We start from the raw sequence: 22,312 nt of genomic DNA, 5'->3' as shown, positions 1-22,312 counted from the left end.
GACTGAACAGCAACACGTTTTCTTTGATCTGTACCACAAGGTTGAGCTGAAACAAATCTGACTCCAGGACTAGAGGTGGTAGGTAAGTGGGCACGATAAAAGAACTGTTGGCCTCAATACATTCTCTCTAATGTCCAGTTTCTAATATAAACAGACCAGACTTGAGTGACTTCCAGCTATTATAACTTACATCTCAAGCTTCCATTTGTTTAGGAGTCTTCAATCATTTCCTTCGCCTTTTCAAAGCAATGCATAGTAAATATAACCTTGAACTCACCAAATTCTGCTTTTATTAAAGAAAATGTAATTCATTCAGACTCCACTTGACTTCCTACTCAGAATCCTATTGAAAATAAATATCTTAACAGTGCAGCGAAACTTGTGAACAAAAAATGTGTTATGACAGCTGCAGAAGCTACTTGCTCAGCAAAGGGTTGCTTAAGGCAGCAGCAATTTGTAGGCTTATACATATAATCCCGCAGAGGAGTCCTTTGCAATTCACCATAGCAGTCTTAGGCAGATTTAAGTTTCTCCAAGACCAGACCTGTTTTGCCTGGTCCCAGAGGACAGAAATAGCAATAGTGGGCTGAAGTTGCAAAGAGACCAATTACAGCTTAATATTAGGAAAAAACTCCATAACAATATGGACAGCTGTTCAGTACTGGAGTGGCCTGGCTGGCTCAGGAGGTGCAGTGAGTTCTCTGTCATCAGATGTGTACAAGGACAGGCCAGATGTCCACTCTGTAGAAAAACATCAAAGAGGGAATTTCTGCTTAGTTATGGGATTGGTTTGGATTCACATCAGTTCAACAATGAGGGGTTGCACTATGCTAAATGCTGGCATATAAAGAGAAAAAAAGTGATAAGATCATAGATCTAGATAGAGCTGAAAGAGACCTGAGTCTTCATAGAATCCAACCCACTCATTTTACAGAAAAGTGTACTCAGGCCCATGGAGGTGGGGTGACTTGCCTAATGTTCCCAGTTAATAAGTACTAAGTGGCAGAGCTGGAAGGTTTCTCTGGCTCCAGATCCAGTGTTCTTACCCCTGCTTCTGATGCTTCGTTAGAGGGGTTTACCTTGTCATAGAAAAAGGTAACTTCTTCATGTGAAACAGGGATGAAGGAGAAAATAGTAGCAGAAGGAAGGCATCTGAATGATATGAGATAAGGAACAGAGGAGGAGAGGGGACTCTTTGCGTATGGACTTCATTTTTCTTTTCTTAATTTGCTTCTTAATATTTCTTTTTATCACCTAACAATTTCACACCCAGACCCAGACTCAGAGTTCCCTAGAATCCTCATTTGAATTCAAGTAGTTTCCATATTATTGGAAACTTTGTTGTTCAGTTATGCCTGACTCTTTATGACCCCATTTGGGGTTTTCTTGGCAGAGATACTGCAGGGGTTTGCCATTTCCTTCTCCAGCTCATTTTACAGATGAGGAAACTGAAGCAAACAGGGTTAAAAGTGACTTGCCTAGGGTTACACAACTAGTAAGTGTCTGAGGCCAGATTTGAACTCAGGAAGATGAATCTTCCTGATTTCAGGCCTGGCACTATATCCACTGTGCCACCTAGCTGCCCCGTTACTGGAAACTAGAATTCATCTAAGAACCTTTTCCTTTCTTGTTCTCTTCTTGAACTCACTGAGACCTGACTCTTTCTTGATAACAGCCTCCCTACCACGGATTGAACTTTCACTTGTTCACCCAGACTCATTTGGTTATGGTGGGGGTGTTGGATTCCTCCTTGTTCCACATTGCCACTACCAGATTCCACCTTCACTCAGTAACCTTTCCTTCTTGAGGTTATCCAATACATAATTATAATCCAATCAAAATTCTGGTAGCTGTTGTCTACAGACCTCTAGGACTCCTTCCTTCCTTCCTAATTACCCCTTACCCCTTAGACTCTGTCTTGGGTCCTCTTCTCCTCTCCCTCTATCCCATTATATTTGGTGATCTCATCAGTTCCCATAGATTCAATTATCATTTCTATGCAGTTGGCTCTCAGATCTATTTGTCCAATCCTAACATCTCTTTGGACCTCAAGTCTTAAATCTTTGCCTTTTAAACATCTTGAACTAGATGTCTATAGATAACTTATCTAAAATTGAATTCATTATCTTTTCCCCTAAACCCTCTTCTCTTTCTAAATTCCCTAGTATCATTGAGGGGACCATCATCCTCCCACTCAGCCAGGCTTGCAATCTAGGTTTCATCCTCTACTCCTCACCCTCCCTCTGTATACAGTTAGTGGTTAAGTTTTTTTGTTTCCCCCTTTATAACATCTCTCCTCTGACAGTGCCATCAACCTAACATAGGCCCATATCACCTCATGTCACATCACCTCACCTGGACTATTGCTCCCTACCACATCTCTCCCCATTCAATCCATTATCCACTCACATGCCAAATCCATTTTCTTAAAGTACAAGTCTGACAATATCACTTCCCTGCCCTGTTCAGTCAATTCCAATGGCTCCCAGTTACCTCTAGAATTAAATATAAGATCCTCTGTTTGACTTTGAAAGCCCCTCATAACCTGAACCCCCCTTGTCTTTCCAGTCTTCTTACACTTTATTCCCCTCCACATACTCTGTTTCAGTGACACTGGCCTCTTTGCACTGGTACAGGAAATTTCATCACCTGACTGAACATTTTTGCTGACTCTCCCTTGTCCCTTAAAAGCTCTTCTCATCATCTCTGCCTCCTGGCTTCCCAGGCTTCTTTCGTGGCTCAGCCCAAGTCTCTCCTTCTTCAAGAAGTCTTTGCCAGTTCTCAGTCTTAGTGCCTTTCTTCTAAGAAGACTGCCTCCAATTTATTTTATGTGTCTTGTTTGTTCATGGTGTTTTGAGTGTAACCTCTCCCTTTAGACTGTGAGCTCCTTGAGAGCAGGGACTGTTTTTTGCCTTTCTTTCTATCCTCATTGTTTAGCATGGTGCTTGACCCATAGTAGGAGCTCAGTAAATGTTAGCCATCTAACTGACGACTAGGGTGTGGCGTGTATGAAATGTAATATGTACTCAAGTAAATAAATATAAAGTTGCTTCTGGAAGCAGAGAATGCTGATCATTGGGAGGTAATGACAGGGAAAGGTAGAAGTGGAAGGGGGAAAAAAAGAAACCAGGATAAACATTTAAAAATGAAAAAACTAGCATGTGAGGGGGACATCCAAGGGGAAGGGAAAAGGAATGAGTTGGGTTTTTTTGGGAGGTAGTGGGGGGAACTGGAGACTTTTAGAGGTGGAATTGAGGGAGTAGATTCCAAGCATACTGGGGTGAGGGAAGAGGCAGCATCTACAAAGTCACAAAGATGGGAAATCTCAGGTCAAATTTTGGAAACTGAGTAGGGCAGTTTGTCTGAGTGTGTGAGGGGGAGTAACATGAATTCAGTCTGGAAGGTAGGTGGGAGCCAGACTGTGAAGGGCTTTAAATGACAAAGTTAGGTTTTTTTTTTCCTTTCCTTGAAGTAGGAGGCAGCTTCTGAAGATTTTTCAGTGGGGGAAATGAAATGGTCAAACCTGTGGCTTAGAAATTTGACAGGTGTGTAGAGAGTGCAGAGAGGCCAAATAGACTATTCAAATAGACCAGGTAAGAGGTGACTGAATTAACTTACTATCTTTGTGAGCAGAGAAAAAGGGACATGTAAAGGTAGAGTACATGATTTGGCAACTGATTGGATTGGAGGGGAGGGGAGAGAGTGGGAAGCTTCAAGAATTATTCTGTGATGACAGTTTTGATACACCCTACTCAAATTAATCAGTATTTATTTAGTTTATTGTGATTTGATGGGTATCAGTGATTATATTAGTTAATTAAGCAGAATAGGATTAAGTTTTAAGTGAGTTAAGTATGTTAATGCTGTTAGGGATAAGAGTTATCTATCTATCTATATATTCCGCCCCTCCCCCCCTCCCCCATTGGGGTTAAGTGATTCGCCCAGTATCACACAGCTAGTAAGTGTCATGTGTCTAAAGCTAGATTTGAACTCAGATTTGAACATTAGAGAAAGCAGTTTCCAGGAATACATGTTAAAAGATTGATATGTGAGTACGTAGGGGCAATGAATATAGAAGTAAAGGTTAAGGATGAGTAGGCTAGGCATCTTTCAAAGAAGTAAGGTGAGATTCAGGATGAAAGACAGAGGGTAGGATGGTCTCTTATGTCGCTTCCAACTCCAAGATTGTGATTGTAAGATTATAAGTGCTTTTTGACCAAAGGAGGATAGTGTGACTTAGAACTTTCAGACTTTGAGTAGGAGCTAAGAAGCTTCTAAGTTCTGATTCCAACTTTCCCATCCTTTAGCAGTAGAAGCCATTCATTAGTTGGCTTTAAACATCCATTTATTTGAAGAATCAACTGCACAAACTCTCATCTAGCCTTAGAGAAGTCACCATAGTTCCCCTTTAGTCATTTCTTTCCTTCCAATTAATTTGATGGCCCCAAAATTCCTTTGCTTGATGATGTATAACAAATACAATGTTTACTTTGTATAATACTCATATGAGGGGGAAGCACTAACAGCCATCTAAGTATGCTTTCAAGAGTTTGTTACCCACACTGTATTTCTAGTTATTTAAAGTTATTCTGCATTCACCAAAAAGCTAGTATAAAGGAAATTATTTTTTTCACCATACATCAAAGTTTCTTAACCTGTAAGTCTGTGAACTTAAAAAAAATGATAACTATAGCATTGTAATTCTACATATTATATGTTTAAAAACATTATTCTTGGGGAGTCCATAGGCTTAACCAGTCAGGCAGAGTTCATGACAAAAAAAAATGGTTAAGAACCCCTGCTATTTATTATTATTGTACAATAACAGTTTCTCCTGTACTCGATGGGTTTGACTGCAGTATTTTATGGGCTCATTAGCCATTTCTTGATAGTTGCAAAAGAATTAAAATAACAAAACACACAAAGGGCAATGAAAAGATGTATGGTGGGTGTGAGCAGTTTGCAACATGTTACCAACCAAGACTTGCATATAGGAAATGGCATGGTATCCTTTCTCTCCTGTTAAACAACCAAGAGTCTGAAGGGTCTTTAGAATTCATTTAGCAAAACCTCATTTTATAGATGAGGATGTTGAACTCCAAAGTGAGATGGTGTGACATCGGACTAGCAGGCAAAGCAGAGATTCAAACCCAGTTCTTGACTATGTGTCCATTATACCATGCTGCTTCTAAGGATGTGAATGGTAGCAGAGATTGGCCAGTCAACAGAGTGAAACAATAGACAGACCTGTGAAGATCGATGTTGGTACCCCCAAATACTGTTTACAAACCAGATCAAATAGTCTTAGAATGGAAAGGGATGCCAGAAACCATCTAGTCCAATTCATCTCTGAACAGAATAAGCGGAAACACATTAGGTAGAATATTTATGGGAAACTTACGAAGACTAAGAACGCAAAAGAATTTCAAAAGCTGAAAAGGCATGTTTAGGGCTTAAGAAAATGTAGTTTGCTGTGATGGAAAGAATACCTCTATCAGTCAAAATAATCAAATCCTGGTTCTTTCAAAGTATAGGTTATGATGAGATCTTGGCTTTATGGATTTTTTTTACTGCTAAGTAAATGTTTATTTTTTGATATTCACTATTTTCTTCTTTTAGGTTACACCTGATGCCAGAAGGCAAGCACAACCTGCATTTGCGCTTTGCAGATGAATTCAACAAACTAGTAGAAGACTTCCTGCAGTAAAAAAAAAAAATGTGGCCACAATCTTTCTGGTTTTCACAAACAGCTATCTTTAAATCATATTGTAAATTGCCTTTCTTTTAGAAAAAATAAGATTAGGATCAATCATGCTTATGGGAACACCTTAATTTTGTAGTAATAGCTACCCCATTCCCAAAAAGTAAATCTTACTAATGAAATTTCTTACTGATAAATTGTTTGTGAATCCCTTCCAGATTCTCCGTTTCTTCCTGTAAAATCCCTTTAGTTCTAAATAAATTGCTGTAGATTGGGCCATTTGTTTCTCATGTCTGGTATATTACTAAACGAAATTTTAAAAAAGCTTGAGATTATGCTATATCTTTCTTCTAAAAGCAGATAGGACATTTCCTGTTGTTTTATTTACACTCACAAGGGGCCCTCAGAGAGGAAAGGAATATATATTGTCCCACTTTAAGGTGGGAGAAATTTGGAATAATAAGCAACTAGTTAATAGCCATTTATTCAGCTTATTAACAAAGCAAACTATAACATGAAATTAAGGCAGTTTCCTGTGTCCCAATCTAGAACTTACTACTCTTCCAAGTCAATTTTGATAGGCCCACAGGTTTTAAAAAAAGGAATAGTGATTTTTGTTACACAAGGGGCAAGAAGGCTGTTACATACTATACTCTTTTATTGCTTCCAGGATTTCCTTAAGTTCCATGTATATATTTAAAAATGTGAATAAAGAAATGAGTTACAAGATGATAAATTGTATAAAGGGAAGGCTTTAGATGTCCTTTTATGATTATAGGTGAGTATAGTACCTACCTGTAAGACCAGAGCCATGTCACTCTCTGGGCCTCAGTTTCCTTATCTGTACAATGTAAGGGTTGGGGCAGGTAGGTTGCACAGTGGATAGAGCACTGGCCCTGGAGCCAGGAGGAGCTGAGTTCAAATGCAGCCTCAGACATGTGATACTTGCTAGCTGTGTGACCCTGGGCAAGTTATTTAACCCCAGTTGCCTTGCCAAAAATAAATAAAATAAAATGTGAGGCTTGGCTTGAGATCCCTTTCAGCTTGAAATGTTTGATCCTGTGATTCCCCTCCCAAGCCAAACTGTTACGTCTAAGTAAGTCTCATCACCAATCACAGGGAGGAACCATCTGACAATTCAGCCCACTCCTTTTCATCTGAGTCCCTAATGATCTCTGGGGAAATTTGCTTTCTCTCCTAGTAAAAGCAGGCTTGGAAGCTGTGCAAATGACCCTCACATTCACTCCCTGCCTCCTCTCTGACCCAGATAGTCCAGCAGCAGGTTTATGTACCCCATTCCAGGCCTGGACAGAGCAGGACATAACTGAGCCTGCCAGCAGTACTACACAGCACTTAAGCAGCAGTTTTATGAGATATACTCAAGGGGCTGGTGAAAGAGGGAGGGATGTCGGGGAAAATACATGTCCTCAGGGAACAGTAAGTAAATACAAAATACATAGAAGGTAATTTGGGGTTGGGAAGGGCATTAACAACAGGGAGTATCAGGAAAGACTTCCTCTAAGAGATGGTACCTGAGTTGAGCCTTGAAGATTGTAAGAGTTCTGCTTATTTATTTTAAACATGGGAATGAAGGAAAAGTGAGTTAAAAAATGATAAAGAATAGTCAAGACAAGGCCTTAGGTTCATGCCTTTTATGAGTATAGGTATTTTAACATAGATATTACCATAATTTTAAAGTGTTCCACATTATTACATCAACAATTAACTTCTGACAGTGGCAAAACTGAGCACCATATAGTGTACAAGTAGAAAGACCATGCGTAAGCACAATAGTATACAGTCCATTTAAGATGCATAATGTATTCAGATGTCCCTAAGCCTCATCCTCTCCTTCCTCCTCCTCAAATTCCCCTTGTTCATCAGCAGTGGCATCTTGGTACTGCTGATATTCAGACACCAGGTCATTCATGTTGCTCTCTGCTTCAGTGAACTCCATCTCATCCATGCCTTCACCCGTGTACCAGTGCAAGAAAGCCTTACGACGGAACATGGCCGTGAACTGCTCTGAGATGCGCTTGAACAGCTCCTGAATGGCCGTGCTATTGCCAATGAAGGTGGCAGACATCTTGAGGCCACGCGGTGGGATGTCACACACGGCTGTCTTCACATTGTTGGGGATCCACTCCACAAAGTAGCTGCTGTTTTTGTTCTGCACATTGAGCATCTGCTCATCCACCTCTTTCATGGACATGCGGCCCCTGAAGATGGCAGCCACAGTCAGGTAGCGGCCGTGGCGAGGGTCACAGGCGGCCATCATGTTTTTAGAATCAAACATCTGCTGGGTGAGTTCAGGCACCGTCAGAGCCCGGTACTGCTGGCTACCACGGCTGGTCAGAGGGGCAAAGCCTGGCATGAAGAAGTGCAGGCGGGGGAATGGTACCATGTTCACTGCCAGTTTGCGGAGATCAGCATTCAGCTGACCTGGAAACCGCAGACAGGTGGTGACTCCACTCATGGTGGCAGAGACCAAGTGGTTGAGGTCTCCATAAGTGGGTGTGGTCAGCTTCAGGGTTCTGAAGCAAATGTCATAGAGAGCTTCATTGTCGATGGAATAGGTCTCATCTGTGTTCTCCACCAACTGATGGACAGATAGGGTGGCATTGTAGGGCTCAACTACAGTGTCTGACACCTTGGGGGAGGGCATCACACTGAAGGTATTCATGATTCTGTCTGGGTACTCTTCCCTGATCTTGCTGATGAGCAGGGTTCCCATTCCAGACCCAGTGCCGCCTCCCAGGGAATGGGTCAGCTGGAAGCCCTGGAGACAGTCACAGCTTTCTGACTCCTTCCTCACTACATCCAGGACGGAATCTACTAATTCTGCTCCCTCTGTGTAGTGGCCTTTGGCCCAGTTATTTCCTGCACCACTCTGTCCTGGAAGAGGAAGGAGAAAAAGGCCAAATTAGATGTTGAAATATTCTTGAAAGGGGCATTTTCAGTTCTCCAATTTGGACTATATTGAAAAATATGGTACTAATTTCATAGATACACATTTTCTGGTTAACATTTCTTTAGATCAGAGGTGGGAATCCTTTGTTTTATATGTCTGTGGGTGGTAGTACTGGTGGTGGTATGAATTGAGATACCCCAAAAAGTACCTATTGGATTTTTTTGACAGAGAAAAAGGTTCAAGTCAGTTATAAAATAGGGACTCTAGCTTTATGGAGAGGGGAGAACAATTCACAAAAAGGGAGAAAGGCAGACAGTAGGTAAAACAACTGTTTCTATATGCTTTATGTTATCACTGCCTCTGAAATGCCAGCTAGCTAATTAATCAGTGTTTACTGGCCTTTAGCCATTTTTTTTTTGGCCTATAAGCCTTTAAAGATTTTACTCTGATGTTAGCTTCTGCAGCTCAATGAGAGTAGGAGTGGAAATTCTTCCTTGGTTAGTAGAGACAGTAACCAAAGCAATTTTACCTCACAGGCTGGATGAAATCTAGTGAAGGAGTGGTTAGGTCTGTGAGCTGATGTGTCACCTCAGCTTGGCTGTAAGAAAGACAGTGAATCATTTAACTAGTTCCAATTTATGATTACATACCAAAAACGAAGTTATCTGGCCTAAAGATCTGGCCAAATGGTCCAGATCTGACTGAGTCCATTGTGCCAGGTTCCAAATCCACCAGGATCGCCCGAGGTACGTATTTGTTACCTGTAAAAGGAACCAAAGCCCCTGTTAGATCTGTAGTCAATTTTTCAGTCACCAGAGGAGAGAGTGCTCAGTGCAGTTTCCTCATCAGTATTGACTGGAGAAAATTCTAGCACTCAGAAAAAAAGAATTGGTAGGATTATGTTTTTTCTGCTTAAGAAAAATCATCCCAAAATAATAAATCTATGTAACCTTGTCAGCTATATAACATTTACAGGATTTAAAAGTGCCTCCTCAGCAGCAATACTCATCATGATTCAATTAACCCATCTCTCATTTATGTTTCATTTCTATGTTGTTCATTAGCCATAGTATGGAAAAATTAGAAAAGAAAAAGATACAAAAATAGTTACCAGCCGCTTCATTGTAGTACACGTTGATTCTTTCTAGCTGCAGGTCACTGTCTCCATGGTAACTGCCAGTGGGGTCAATGCCATGTTCATCACTGATGACCTCCCAAAACTGAAACACAGATTTTTAATGAGTAGTGAGTTAAGAGGGTATGAAAGGCATTTCAATGTCACTAAAGATGGCCTCTTTTTTCTTTTTCCTACCACCTTCTTGGAACAGTGGCCACTCTGGTCAGATAGCTAAAGACACTATTCCAAGAAAAAGACAAGCAAGCACAAAATAGGGCATTTCTACCACCACCAAGCAAGCAAAGCTGTTATGGTGCCTGGATAGCTGCAGAGCTTCGGCCATATTATATTGAATATCTGAAAAACAGGTACACAGCATGGAAGAAGCAGCAGTGAATTCATCAATTCCATTCTGAGGAAAGGAATGACGTGCCAGCCTAACAGTGAAGGCTAATGCTACTTTAGATAGAGTCAGAAATGAACAATATCAACGGCATTGCCTATTGATAAAACAGCCTTGGTTTGACCTGAAGCAGCCTGATGCCCAAGGTTCAAGTTCTGTCAGTTCCAATGATCAATGATCTTGGCACCAAACCCCACCCAATTCATCTAAGAAACATGATTTTTATGCCACTGACCTACATACTAGTTTAAACACCATTCACATAGAGCCAGTGCATGGGGGAAGGGCAGGCAGGAGGCTCGGGGGAGGAGGGGAGCTCTGAGACAATTTAGGGTTTTCTTCAAGAAGGTTGTTGAATCTATTGTAAATTCACAGCAGGAAAGGGGTGAGGCTGAGGGTGAGCAATATGGCGGTTTGGAGAGAGACCACATCTTTGGCAGAGACACTCATGCCAAGCCATAACACCACTCCCCTTGTTAATTCACAGGCATGATTACAGTAATTACATTACCTTAGAAGGATGATCCAAGCTTAGTCTTTAGAAGGATCGACAACGCACCCATATTGAGTTAGGGAATTTGTCTAAAATCTCTTTTTAGTATGTGAACCCTTAATCTTTAATTAATATTAATCTTAAACCTTAATCATAAACCATATTTGCCATTCAGTGTCTGAATGCATGAGTTTTTTTTAAATGGAATTCATACATGCGTGCACAGGCATATGCATATATACCAGAATATGTACATAAGAATTACAGAAGCTTAACATGTCACTGGGTAAATATTCCAACTAAACTAGCCCTTAGATAAAATTACGCACAAGCATATGCCCATACGTCATCAGATGGCCACGGAAGAAAATACAAAGGGTTTAAATAGGCTTGAGGTTTTTATTCTTTTTTTAAGCTCGAGCTCTGCCTCAGGGGAATTAAGGCGCAGGTTGAGCGGGGCCAGACCATCAGCGTGAAGGAATGCACAAACCCTAAGTGGTTGGCAGTGCTTCCTGGGCTATAGCCCGTCCTTTCCCAGCCCGCAGGAGCCACCCGGCACCTACTTCCTGACCGCCACATGCCTCACCTTGGCTCCTATCTGGTTGCCGCACTGGCCAGCCTGGATGTGCACGATCTCCCGCATGGTGCCTGCTTGCGACAGTGATTGTTCGTTTCCCCAGCCGGCCCAAGCTCGTGCAGATGCACTAGCTCTCCAGATCCCAAGGCTGCAGCTGAGAGCGGCCGAGCCCCAAGTGGAGCATTTTATATGGGGGGGCGGAGGAAGTGCCCCTATGCCCCGCCCCTTTCATTCACACGCTAGCCGCCAGCCAGCCTAGGTTCTCCGTCTCCGCCTCTGCGCACCACCCGCCCCGGCTGCCTCGGTGAGGTAATGCGCTAGCCGGGGAGGCGGTCGCGAGCCCCTCTCGGCGCAGGGCGGGTCCGGGTGCTGCATTGTCCCGGGCACAGGGGAAAGGCGAGGGGTGGGGCCGAATGGGGAGCCGGGGACGCAGAGAAAGAAATGAAGGAGTTCGGGCGACGCTTTGGCCATTGGGGTGCACGAATTGGGGAGAGGGGTGTGTATCTGCGTGCAGCCTGGGCTGCACTGATGGGAGGGGTCTCGAGCTAGGCGTGGGCTGCGGTGGCTGCAGTGAAGGGCCTTGCCTGGCTGCCCCTCCTCCTGGGGATGTCCCTCCTCATCCTGTCTAGCTTCCTCCACACACAGCCTGTACTCTTCCGCGCTGATCCCTTCCACCCTCTCCGCTCGACCCCAACCCCAATGCCTTCAGCGTCCTCTCAGAGCCAAAAGGCTGGTCTGGCACCCTGGGCCGGGAATCGCAGACCCAGCCTGACTAGGTGGAAACGTGGTCCTTCCTGCCTCCCCGAAAGCCTCATCTTCCCCCACCCCTTTCCATTCCCACTTCCTCCTGCCTGCCTCTGTCCGGGGCTGTGGGCCCAGCTGAGGACCCAGAAGGGGTGGAGCGCTGCGGGTAGCAGGGATTTGGGGCCACTGGGATCAGAAATCCATGAGCTGCTTCGTGGGTGGACGCGGGGGGACAGGTTTGAAGAAAAGCCCAAAGTGAACCGGGTGGAGAAGCATAGGTGACCAGCCTCCCGACCTCCAGTCTAAGTGAGACCTTCTTTGGGGAAGGGCTGGGGAGTGTGACTCAGGGTTGGAAGGACAACTGGTGGCTCGATTTCCTAAGCAGAGGCGGAAGAGGAGGCCTTTGCAGGTGCTAGGGTATGACACCTGGTTCTTGGGGTGTTCCTTTCACCTTGTAGGGTAGAGAAAGCTGAGCCAGAACCCTGAGGAGCAGTGTGGAAAATTGGATCAGTGTGTGTGGCGGGGGAGGGGAGGGGATGAAGGCTGTATGTTTTAAATCTGGAGAGAAGAGGTGAGGCCCCAGAGCTCCAGTTGTGGGGAGGGAGGGGAAATGGCCAGCTTGGGTTCTTTTCCAGGGCCGGGTCGGTAGAGCACTAGAGCAAGCAGACCTCACAATTGATCTTTGAGTCACCATTGACCACTTTGAACTAGTCTCCCCTCTCCTTGCGTCTATAACTATAAAATGTGGGTGACACCTACCTCCTTACCAGTGTTTTGTGAGCAGAAAATGAGAGGGTATGGAGAAATAATAACTCAGCTTTAAGGTCGAGTTTGTAGTTCAAAAGATACCATATAAAGGGCATTCTGATTCTCCCCTCTACCCCACCCCTAGTTATTGGCATTCCCTCAGTCTTGATGTATACTTTGTATATATGGATTATACATACTGTTTACTTGAATATATGTATCCTCCAAAGAGAATACAATTTCCATGAAGGTAGAGATTGTTTCATCTTTCTCCTCGTATCCCCCAGCAGTATTAGAACCTTAATACATTTGTTAAATTGAACTGCCTGTTAGTGGTTGTACAAGCTATGATATTTCAATATGCATATGTAAAGTATATCAAGCACATAAGCGCTTAATAAATGTTTGTTTGACAAACTTGATTATTTAACAGACTCTTTTTTTTTTTTTAGAGCCTACAGCATGCAAGGGAAATAGCATGGGGTAGAGCTTTTTTGGAGTAAAGAAGACCTAGGTTCAAGTTCTACTTCTGATACATCCTTTTTGTGTCCCAGGCAAATCTCTAAACCTAAGTAAGTTTTTGATGAGTTGCCATGCAGTCAACAGGAGTTTCCACACTGAGGGCTCTCCATACCTTAAGAAAATGACAGGCTGAAACCCAATGTTACTGAAAAGGAAAAAAGTCCAGGACACAGGGGATGCAAAGATGAAAAATGACATAGTCTCTGTCCTCAAGAAATACAGGAAGGGATGTGATATAACTAATTTTTATATGTCATTTTAAGGTTCATACATTATGTTATTAGATCATAATTACAAACTGTATGGGGTCAGTGATCTGGGCATTGTTAATACCATTTTACAGATGAGGATGCTGAGGCTTAGAAAGAATGTGATTTTCTCATGGTTTGAAACCTCATCTTCCTAATTTTAATCCTAACACTATTCATTATATCATGTGTTCCTGATTCCAAATCAGGCCATGTTCTACTATATTCCTCCTATCCCTTTAATGTACTCATGTTAGTATAATAGGAAATGGACCTGTGACTTCATTGATCTAGGGAACTCCTTCTCCCAATGCAGTTCAGTCTCTTCTCTGCATTTTATTAGAGAGAATCCTAGGGCACTAAGAATTTTGGTACCCAGGTTCACATAGTATGTTTCAGAAGCAAAACTTGAACCCAGAACTTCCTGGCTCCAAGGCCAGCTCTATCCATATTACTATGTTGCTTCTCTTTGAGTATAACAAAGAGTCAGAAGGTTGAAAGAACCAGGCAAACTTCTACAGGAAAATCAGAGGGAAAGATTTCGAGGGGGAGTGGGAGAATAAAGATAAGAAAAGCCTTCATGGAAATAAATGATGGTACCTGAGCTGACCCCCTTAAGGACGACAGAGATTCAAAGTGGCAGAGATTAGGCAAGAGTCCACTTCATGCAAGGCAGATGACCTTTGCAGATGCCCAGAGACAGAAGACAGCAGAGCAAACATGGGGAATAGCCAATTGTTTTCTTTGACTAGAGCATAGAATACTTGAAGGGAAATAATGTGAAAGGCACTAAATGAATGCCAAGAAGTTGATATTTCATCCTATTGGCAATAGGTTCTAGATCATGAGTTCTTAACTTTTTAGTTTTAGTTTATGTCTTGGATCCCTTTGGCAGTCTGATGAAGCCTAATACTTCCGTGGTTTGTAACCAACATTCACTATGGAAGGAAATGCTAAATTTCAATAGAGGTTAGTGAAATATATATATATATATATATATATATATATATACATAATTTCCCCATCCAAGTTAATAGATGCCCTGAAATCTTAACCAACTTAAGAAATTCTGGTTTAGGTGAATTACATATAGCAGAATATTGAAAAGGATTGGCAGAGTAGTCTTTGATAAATCATGGGAAATGGGTGAAGACCTCCAGTTTTTGCAGTACAAATGTCCCAGTTTTCAAAAGTGGGAAGAGGGTGGAGTCTACAAATTACAAGCTGGTGAACTTGACTTTGATTCCTTGTAAAATTACAGAACATATTAAAACAATGGTTTGTGAGTATTTTAGAGGTAGGAGTTATAATCACAAGGAGCCAGTGTGGTTTCAATAAAAACAGAACTTGCCAAATGAACCTCACTTCCTTTTTAAATTAAAAAGAATTTTTTACGGAGTTACTGGTCTGGTAGATCAAGGGAATGCTATGGACATAATAGAACTGGATTTCAACATGTGTCATCTGTCTTTGTTGACAAGATGGAGAGATGTGGGCTGGGTTATAACATGAATGGACTTGGTACATGTAAGTGTCTTTGGAAATGAATTGATGACCAGAACAAAAGAGTAATTACTTTGGAGAGAAGTCTCCGGTGGGATGCCTCAGATAATATGTTCTTGGGTTTGTGCTGAGTAACATTTCACCAGTGACTCTGATGAAGTTATGGATGGCAGATTTATCAAACTGACAGATGACACAAATCCCAAAGGGTTAATTAACATAAATAATTAACTGGACAGTTCAAGTCCAATCAAATCACTGGCCAGATGGAAATGATTCGAATAAGCTCAGCTTACTCAATGTACTCCATATTTGCCTTTATATACACTGTGTTTCACCTAAACTATTGCCAGGAGTCAATATTCCATCTTCAGGGTACTCCATACTATAATGTACTCTCTTCACTCTTCTGCTGCTAGAATTCCTAGCTTCAGGATTCAGCTTAGGTGCCACCTGTATGAAAACTTGCCTAACTCTCCCCACCCCAAAATTGCTCTCTCCCTCAAATTTTTGTATTTATCTGTTTATATATTTTATCCACTTGGTATAATGAAGGCTTTTTGAAAGTAGGAGCAATTTTCTTTTGACTTTGTCTCTGTGGTACTACAAATAATAGCCATTTAATAAACATTTGTTGAATTACATTGGTGAAATTCAGTAGGGATAAGTTTGAAGTCCTATATTTGTTTTTAAAAATCACTAAACAGGCCTAGACATATCAGCCAGTCAAGTAATTATTAAATCTCTACTATGTGTAGGTGGGAGGGAGGGGGCGGTGAGGAGATATAAAAACAACCAACAAAAAAATCCTCTACCCTCAAGGAAAATACATTCTATTAGAGGAGCAGGGAACTATATGAACAGAAAAGTAAATATATAATACAGAGTAATGGGGTGGGGGACATTAGAAACAGGGGGATTGGGATAGCACCTCCCCCCCATGAGTGGTACTTGAACAGGGCTAGGGAGCTAGAGATTCCAGGATATGGAGATAAGAGGGGAGTGTATTCCAGGGGATGGACAAAGGGATGGAGGTGGGAGATAGAATGTGGAGGGAAACAGCAGGAAGGCCAGTTGGCCAGATTATAGTAGGAATAAAAGGGAGTAATGCACAAAAAGCCTAGAAAGGTAGTCTGGAGCCACATGGTAAAGGACATTATATTTTCAATAAAGGAATTTATATTTTATCTTGGAGGCCAGAGGGAGTCTCCTCTGGAAGTTTTTGAGCAGGAAGCACCTTAGGAATATCATTTTGACCACACTGTAAAGAAAAGAAGATGGGAGATCCTTATTAAAGCAGGGAGCTTGGGTAGGAGGTATTACTATTGTCCATCATAGATAAATTCCTGTACTACAAAACAAGAAAAATGACTTCATGTTGCCAGAAATGAAGAGTTCACTTACCAAAGAACAACGATTCGTATCAAAATGGATTTTTCAAGGAAGGTTAGGGAAGGTAGCATAAACTGGAAGGCCAATGGGCTGCACTCTACATGTTTTATGAAGACAGGAGACCCCTATTTGAAAAGAAAACAGACTTTGAAAAATTTACAAAAAGATACAGCCCTTACAGGAAGTCTTCAAATAACAAGATTGGAGGAAAAAAAAGATAAGATCATTTAAAAACAACTAAAAAACTCCAGCTGTTAAAGAGGTGTAGAGTCATTTTATTGACTAAATTATTCACTGGAAGGGGCAAAACTAAGCAGGGAAGGGGATGAGGGAAAGTGATCCAAAATAAAACTCCAATCTTCAGCAAAGAGGAAGACCAAGTTAATGGGGCCTGTGTGGTTATTAATGGAAGAAAAAGTAATGCTATCAACAAAAGTTCAGATAATTCTGAATAACAGAAATAACAAGATTGAGACGATATGTATTCCCTTCAGATATATAATGGCTGAAGAAAATGCAAATCTAAGAATTATAATGATAGATACAGATAGGTTAAATTCCTCTATCCACTCCTCTCCAAAACCAAAAAATTACAGAAAGGATTGAAAATCAGAATCCAGCAAAATGCTGTGTACAAGAAACATTTGATCCACAAAAAATTACAGAAAGGATTGAAAATCAGAATCCAGCAAAATGCTGTGTACAAGAAACATATGATCCACAAAAAATTACAGAAAGGATTGAAAATCAGAATCCAGCAAAATGCTGTGTACAAGAAACATTTGATCCAGAAAGATATCAATAAATTAAAAAAAAACTGTAATAGCAGCAGTTGACATTTAGTTTGCAATTTTAAAGTGTACAAAAGCAATTGACAAGCAAAAGTTTGAGCTAAAGCTTGCCTTGATATTCAGTCTTTCTTTAGATATTTATTGGCTGTGAGACCCAGAAGAGGTAATTTTGCTTTCTGTTTCCTAGAGTTCCTCACCTGTAAAAATGGGGATGATGGTGTTTTCCTCACAAGGTTGTTATGAGGAAAGCACTTTGTATCCCTTAAAATTCTGCTTGGATGTGAGCTATGGTTGCTTTTGTTACTGTTAAATCATGAAAAGCAAGTGGCATTAATCAGACAAAGCTGAATTCAAACTAGAAACAGATAAAGATATGCTCAAAGAATCCACAAAAATGAGAATGTATCCATCTTAAATGTATTTGCGTCTAATAATTCTGCAGCAGAATTCAGGAAGGAAAACCTCATAGCTATGCAGGGAGAAATAGATTTTTGAAATAATGAATATATAAGGAAATGGTGCATATTTATGAGGCTAAAATTACATATTTCAATGTACCCAAAGGACGTGAACGGTTTAAAAATGAGGAAATAGACTAATAACTACATAGAAAAATGCTCAAGCTTCTTATAAGCAGAGAAATTCAAAGTAAGGCAACCCTAAGATACTATTTTTGGAGCCAGGAAAACAATATACAAAGGGACTACAGCAATGTAAATGGAAAGAATGAAACACTAAAAAATTAAAAGTAAATGTAACAGAATTATAAAGATCTAGTAGATGTAGGAAACCTTTGGTCTCGAGGCCACATATGGCCCTCTAGGGCCTCAAGTGTGGCCCTTTGACTGAATCCAGGCTTCACAGAACAAATCTCTTTTAGAAAAAGGATTTGTTCTGTAAAACTTTGGCACCCAAAAACCTAGAAGGCCACATGTGGCCTTGAGGCCGAGGGTTCTCCACCCCTGATAACAGGACTCAAATGAAGAGAGGTGAGAATATACCCCCAACATACCCTTTCATGGCAATAGGAGGTCCACAAATGCCACACATTGCACGTGTTTTCAGGCTATTTCAATGTATTGATCAGTTGTGCTGACTTTTTGTTCCTTCTCTTAAAAAAATTATCATATGGGATGGCTTTCTGAACCTAGGAGAGGAAGGATAACTATGGTGATGTGAGAAACCAAAAATACCAATAAAAACTTTTAAAAAATGATTAATTTATTTATTTTTAGTTTTCAACATTCATTTCCATAAGATTTTGAGTTTTAAATTTTTGATGTGGAAAAGTCTAAAGGATTGCTCCAGGACCCTCCCTTGCTTCCAGATAACATTAAAGAATGTACTTTTTAACAATGACCTTCTGAAGAGAATGCTACTCACTTTGTTATCTAACTCAAAAGAATAACTAAAGGAGAGACTTCTTTATTTGTGTAGGTTGTGTAGGAGGGGAGGGCAGTACTTTGTAAGATAGGAGGATAGGCAAGACCTTTGGAATGTCCCTCATATCTCACCATGGCTACACACTTCACATGTATCTAGGGATATCTACACACATTGTCTTACAATCCAGCATACTTTTAATTATGTCTCAATCTTGCTTCTCGGGATACACTCTGAGGAAAAACAACATGGAGAAAGAAAGATCTGTGAGAGGAAATATAACCAACAGTAAAAGCTATTTTCCATCTAAATCAAATATGTTATCTTTGGATTTTATGTTTTAGCTCTTCTGCTACTTTCCATTATATTTAATACTAATTTTAATATTTCATACTACATGTTATAAAACAGCATTATTATATCCTTAAATTAGTTCATATTCTATGAGAAACACCAGTCAGTACAATTGCCCCTCTCTCTTGTCTAGACTTTCAAGAGTTCTTTTAAAAAATGTATTACAGTCAAGCTTTTTCCTTTGTTTCTTTTTTCTCAAAATTTTAATATTTTTTGTTTTTTAATGTCACCTACAATTTCCAGTTTAGTCCTTTGTTTCCCAATATTTCCTTTTGTTTCTTAAAAAAAAAAAAGCTTCTCTTACAAGAGTATCCAGATTTGCTGGATAATGGAAGGAAGGAAATAGAAGTTGATTGAGCCCACCCTCCCTGATGTGTCATTTCCTGGTCCAATTCTTTAGAAGAATATGAAAAATATACCTGTTTCTCCTCTCCTTTTTCTCTCGCTCCTACACCTATAGCAAAGATATTCTCTCTCTCTCTCTCTCTCTCTCTCTCTCTCTCTCTCTCTCTCTCTCTCTCTCTCTGTCTTTGTCTTTCTGTCTCCTTTTTTCATGATATGAATATGCAATGTGACCCAGATTTGAAAGAAAAATAAAAAGCAAGAAAAAAACCAAACCAAAACTGATTGCATCTCATCTTTTACTTTTCCTCCACAGAAGATTCAGGGAGCAAATGCTACCTTGCTTTCTGGTCCAGTGTGTCCCTAAAAGTGTAGGTGAAATTTAGGTGAAATGGTTTTAGTCTGAGTAAGTAATGAGGAATTATTGGACATGTATGAGGATAGGCCTGGCAAAATGTATGTGTTTTATGTAGGTAATGTAGCACTGGATTTTTCTTCAGGCATTTTTTTTTGTTCTCTTAAAGAGCACTCAGTCTCATTCATTTTGATTTTGACCTTAGAAAAGGCAGAATGTTGATTGTACGGGGGATTCAGAGAATCTGTTACTCCCAATTTCACTTGGGTCTCTGAAATTCACCAAAAATAATTTTGCCAAAACTATACAGATTATCAAAGACTATTGCTTTGTGTTCAAAGCAACATTTAAAAACATTCTTTTAAAACCATCCATACACGTGAGGATATCAAGTGAAGATAGGCCTAATTTAAATTTTAGAATTCTCCCCTCCCCCAATTCTAATTGCATTAAAAGTAATGATAATTTCCCATAAACACCAGATTACTTTTCAGTTGCATTTCCTGGAACATATCAAATCCCAATATGACCTTATGTATTATTTTCTAGTATATTCATAGATCTGATCCTGTGTCTCTAAAGTGTTTCATTTAGTTAATGCTTTTAGATAGTGATGCTAGAGAACTGCTTTTCTGCCAGAGACTCAGAGGTTTTTGTTTATCTTTGTTGTAAGTAGCTTAGGTTAACAGGATATTGTAGATTCTCAGATTCTCATTTCCCTCTTAATTTCCAGATCAGCTCTTGAGGGATGACAGGAGAGAATGGAAGGGAGTAGGGCATAGGTATGGAAAAATATGTCCTTAATTAGCATAGTTGGGGACAATGTAGGGAAGATGGAAAGGTACAATTTAGTACATATATTGATAAATATATGGTTTCCCAACCTCCCTGAGGTCTTCTAGGACTTCTTAAAGGGATGAAACTAAGAAACTAGGCAGCCAGAAAGAGAAGTTGGGTTCCCAGAAGGATTAAAAAAAATTAAAAGACATAGTTTTTCATCATAACCCAATGTTAAACCACCATTTTGATATTTTTCTCTCCGCAGTTTTCAACATTTTGTACACCCCCCTCCACTTCAACACACTGGTTTTGTAGGCTAACAATTCAACTCAGTTAACATTTATTAAGCACTTACTATGTGCTAGGTGCTATACACCAGAGATACAAAAAGAGGCAAAAGACAGTCTCTGTCCTCAAGGAAGTTACAGTCTAATGGGGGAGAAAATGAGCAAACAAGTACAGTTATCACTTCCACACTGAGGGGATTAGAGGCAAGACCACCCCTGTGTACTAGAAAATCTGAGTAAAACTTTTTGGCCCCCTTTATACCAGAGGAGAAGTCTGAATTATTATGGTATTAAAAGATAAAAAAGTTCCTATTATACAATACTATACATATAATTTATACGTTTCTGAGTTTCTAAACTTTTCCTGTATCATCTATTGGCCTTCCTGTGTCGCCTGTGGCTTTCACAAAGCTCCCAAAGAATTCCCATTTAATTTCTTATGCCGACCTGTGACATATCAAAACCAAGATGGGGAAAGTTGAGATGTGGAAGGGATAACTATATAGGTAAAGCAAGCTCTAAGCAGGGCAGCTAGGCGGCACAATGGATAGAGCTCTGGGTTTGAAGTCTGGAGGACCAGAGTTCAAATTAGACCTCAGACTCATAGTAGCTATGTGACCCTGGGCAAATCATTTGACCCTATTGGCCTCAGATCCTCATCTATAAAATGAGCTTGAGAAGGAAATGACAAACCCCTCTAGAACACCCTAAATGGGGTTACAGAGAGTTGGACATGACTGAAGTGATTCAATGACAACCACATGCAAGATTGTTCACAGCATTGACCATTCTTTTTCTGTCTCTCCCCCCCCCCGCCCCGGCCCCATCCCTACCTATCTGGAAGGGTAAAGATTTATCTACTAGGAGCAGATGGTTTGTGGTGGGTTATGGTGGCAGTAGTTGACTGGGCTGGAGTGGCCAGCCAGAACACAGATGATTTAAAGCTTTATAGAACTCTACTAAGGCTAGGGAAGCAGACAGACATTACACATTCCCCAATATAGGCAGGTTATATCCAAGAGTGTGCTTTTAAGTCAGTTGTCTGGAAGTAGGACTGCACAGGGAAAATGTTACAAATTATGGCAAGACTCCTGGGCCAGTCCACAAAACCCATAAGGTAGCTGAAATGCTATAGGTTTGCAATGAAAAAATCATTTTTAAACCATTGTGTTTGTACAATAATTTTATTTTATGCAGTCATTAAAAAATACTAAATTGAATAAGAAGTTATTTATATAGTATATATACATATATAAGAACAAGAAATTACCTTGATTGCTCAAAAAGGTATGTATGTATAATTATATAATATAATGAAGAATCACAAAACTTCAGAGTTGGAAAGGACCTCTCAGAGCTTTCCAGTCCATCTTTCACTGAAATTTGTGCAGACTCTGGAGAGGCCTCATGGATATTTTCAAGGATATGAGAAGTTGGTGGTATTGGCTTTTGTGTCTAATTTCACTAAAAAGCTTGTGACTCCCTTTTCCCTTGATGCAAAGGTATCTCAGCTATAGTTATTAACAATAATTACTGACATTTATATAAGGTTTATAAATTACTTTCCTCACAACAAACCTATGAAGTAGGTATTACAAATCTTATTATCCCCATTTTACAGAGGAGGAAACAGATTAAGTGACTAGCTGAGTCATTATGAAG

General features: G+C 40.4%; 2 protein-coding genes across 2 annotated transcripts in view; one reads left to right on the top strand and one right to left on the bottom strand.

Moving 5' to 3' along the window:
• BPHL (biphenyl hydrolase like) overlaps window positions 1-5,980 on the top strand; it is a 52,504-nt gene extending 46,524 nt beyond the window's left edge. The window contains exon 7 of the mRNA XM_020976663.2: window positions 5,620-5,980. Within this exon, the coding sequence (XP_020832322.1) occupies window positions 5,620-5,707 (88 nt within the window). The 3' untranslated portion in view covers window positions 5,708-5,980. The remainder of the gene's footprint in view (window positions 1-5,619) is intronic.
• A 1,358-nt stretch (window positions 5,981-7,338) lies between these two features.
• Window positions 7,339-11,376, bottom strand: LOC110201154 (tubulin beta-2A chain). The gene is made up of 4 exons (XM_020976662.1): window positions 11,212-11,376; window positions 9,724-9,832; window positions 9,263-9,373; window positions 7,339-8,596 (listed from the first exon to the last, which is right to left on the bottom strand). The coding sequence occupies exons 1-4, from the start codon at window positions 11,266-11,268 to the stop codon at window positions 7,536-7,538; spliced, it is 1,338 nt and encodes a 445-aa protein (XP_020832321.1). The 5' UTR covers window positions 11,269-11,376; the 3' UTR covers window positions 7,339-7,535.
• Window positions 11,377-22,312: the final 10,936 nt, after the last annotated feature.

Source organism: Phascolarctos cinereus, unplaced genomic scaffold (assembly GCF_003287225.1).
Source record: "Phascolarctos cinereus isolate Bilbo 61053 unplaced genomic scaffold, phaCin_HiC Scaffold_4;HRSCAF=312, whole genome shotgun sequence".
In the NCBI taxonomy this organism is placed as follows: Eukaryota; Metazoa; Chordata; class Mammalia; order Diprotodontia; family Phascolarctidae; genus Phascolarctos; species Phascolarctos cinereus.
The sequence above is the reverse complement of the archived record's forward strand: the minus strand, read 5'-3'. Positions and strand labels throughout refer to the sequence as shown.

Coding starts and splice junctions, on each gene's coding strand:
- LOC110201154 (XM_020976662.1), bottom strand. CDS start 11,268: ATGCGGGAGATCGTGCACATCCAGGCTGGCCAGTGCGGCAACCAGATA. Junction 9,374..9,723: donor GTACTACAATGAAGCGGCTG/GTAACTATTTTT, acceptor TTCCTTTTACAG/GTAACAAATACGTACCTCGG. Junction 8,597..9,262: donor GCCAGATAACTTCGTTTTTG/GTATGTAATCAT, acceptor TTCCTCTTCCAG/GACAGAGTGGTGCAGGAAAT.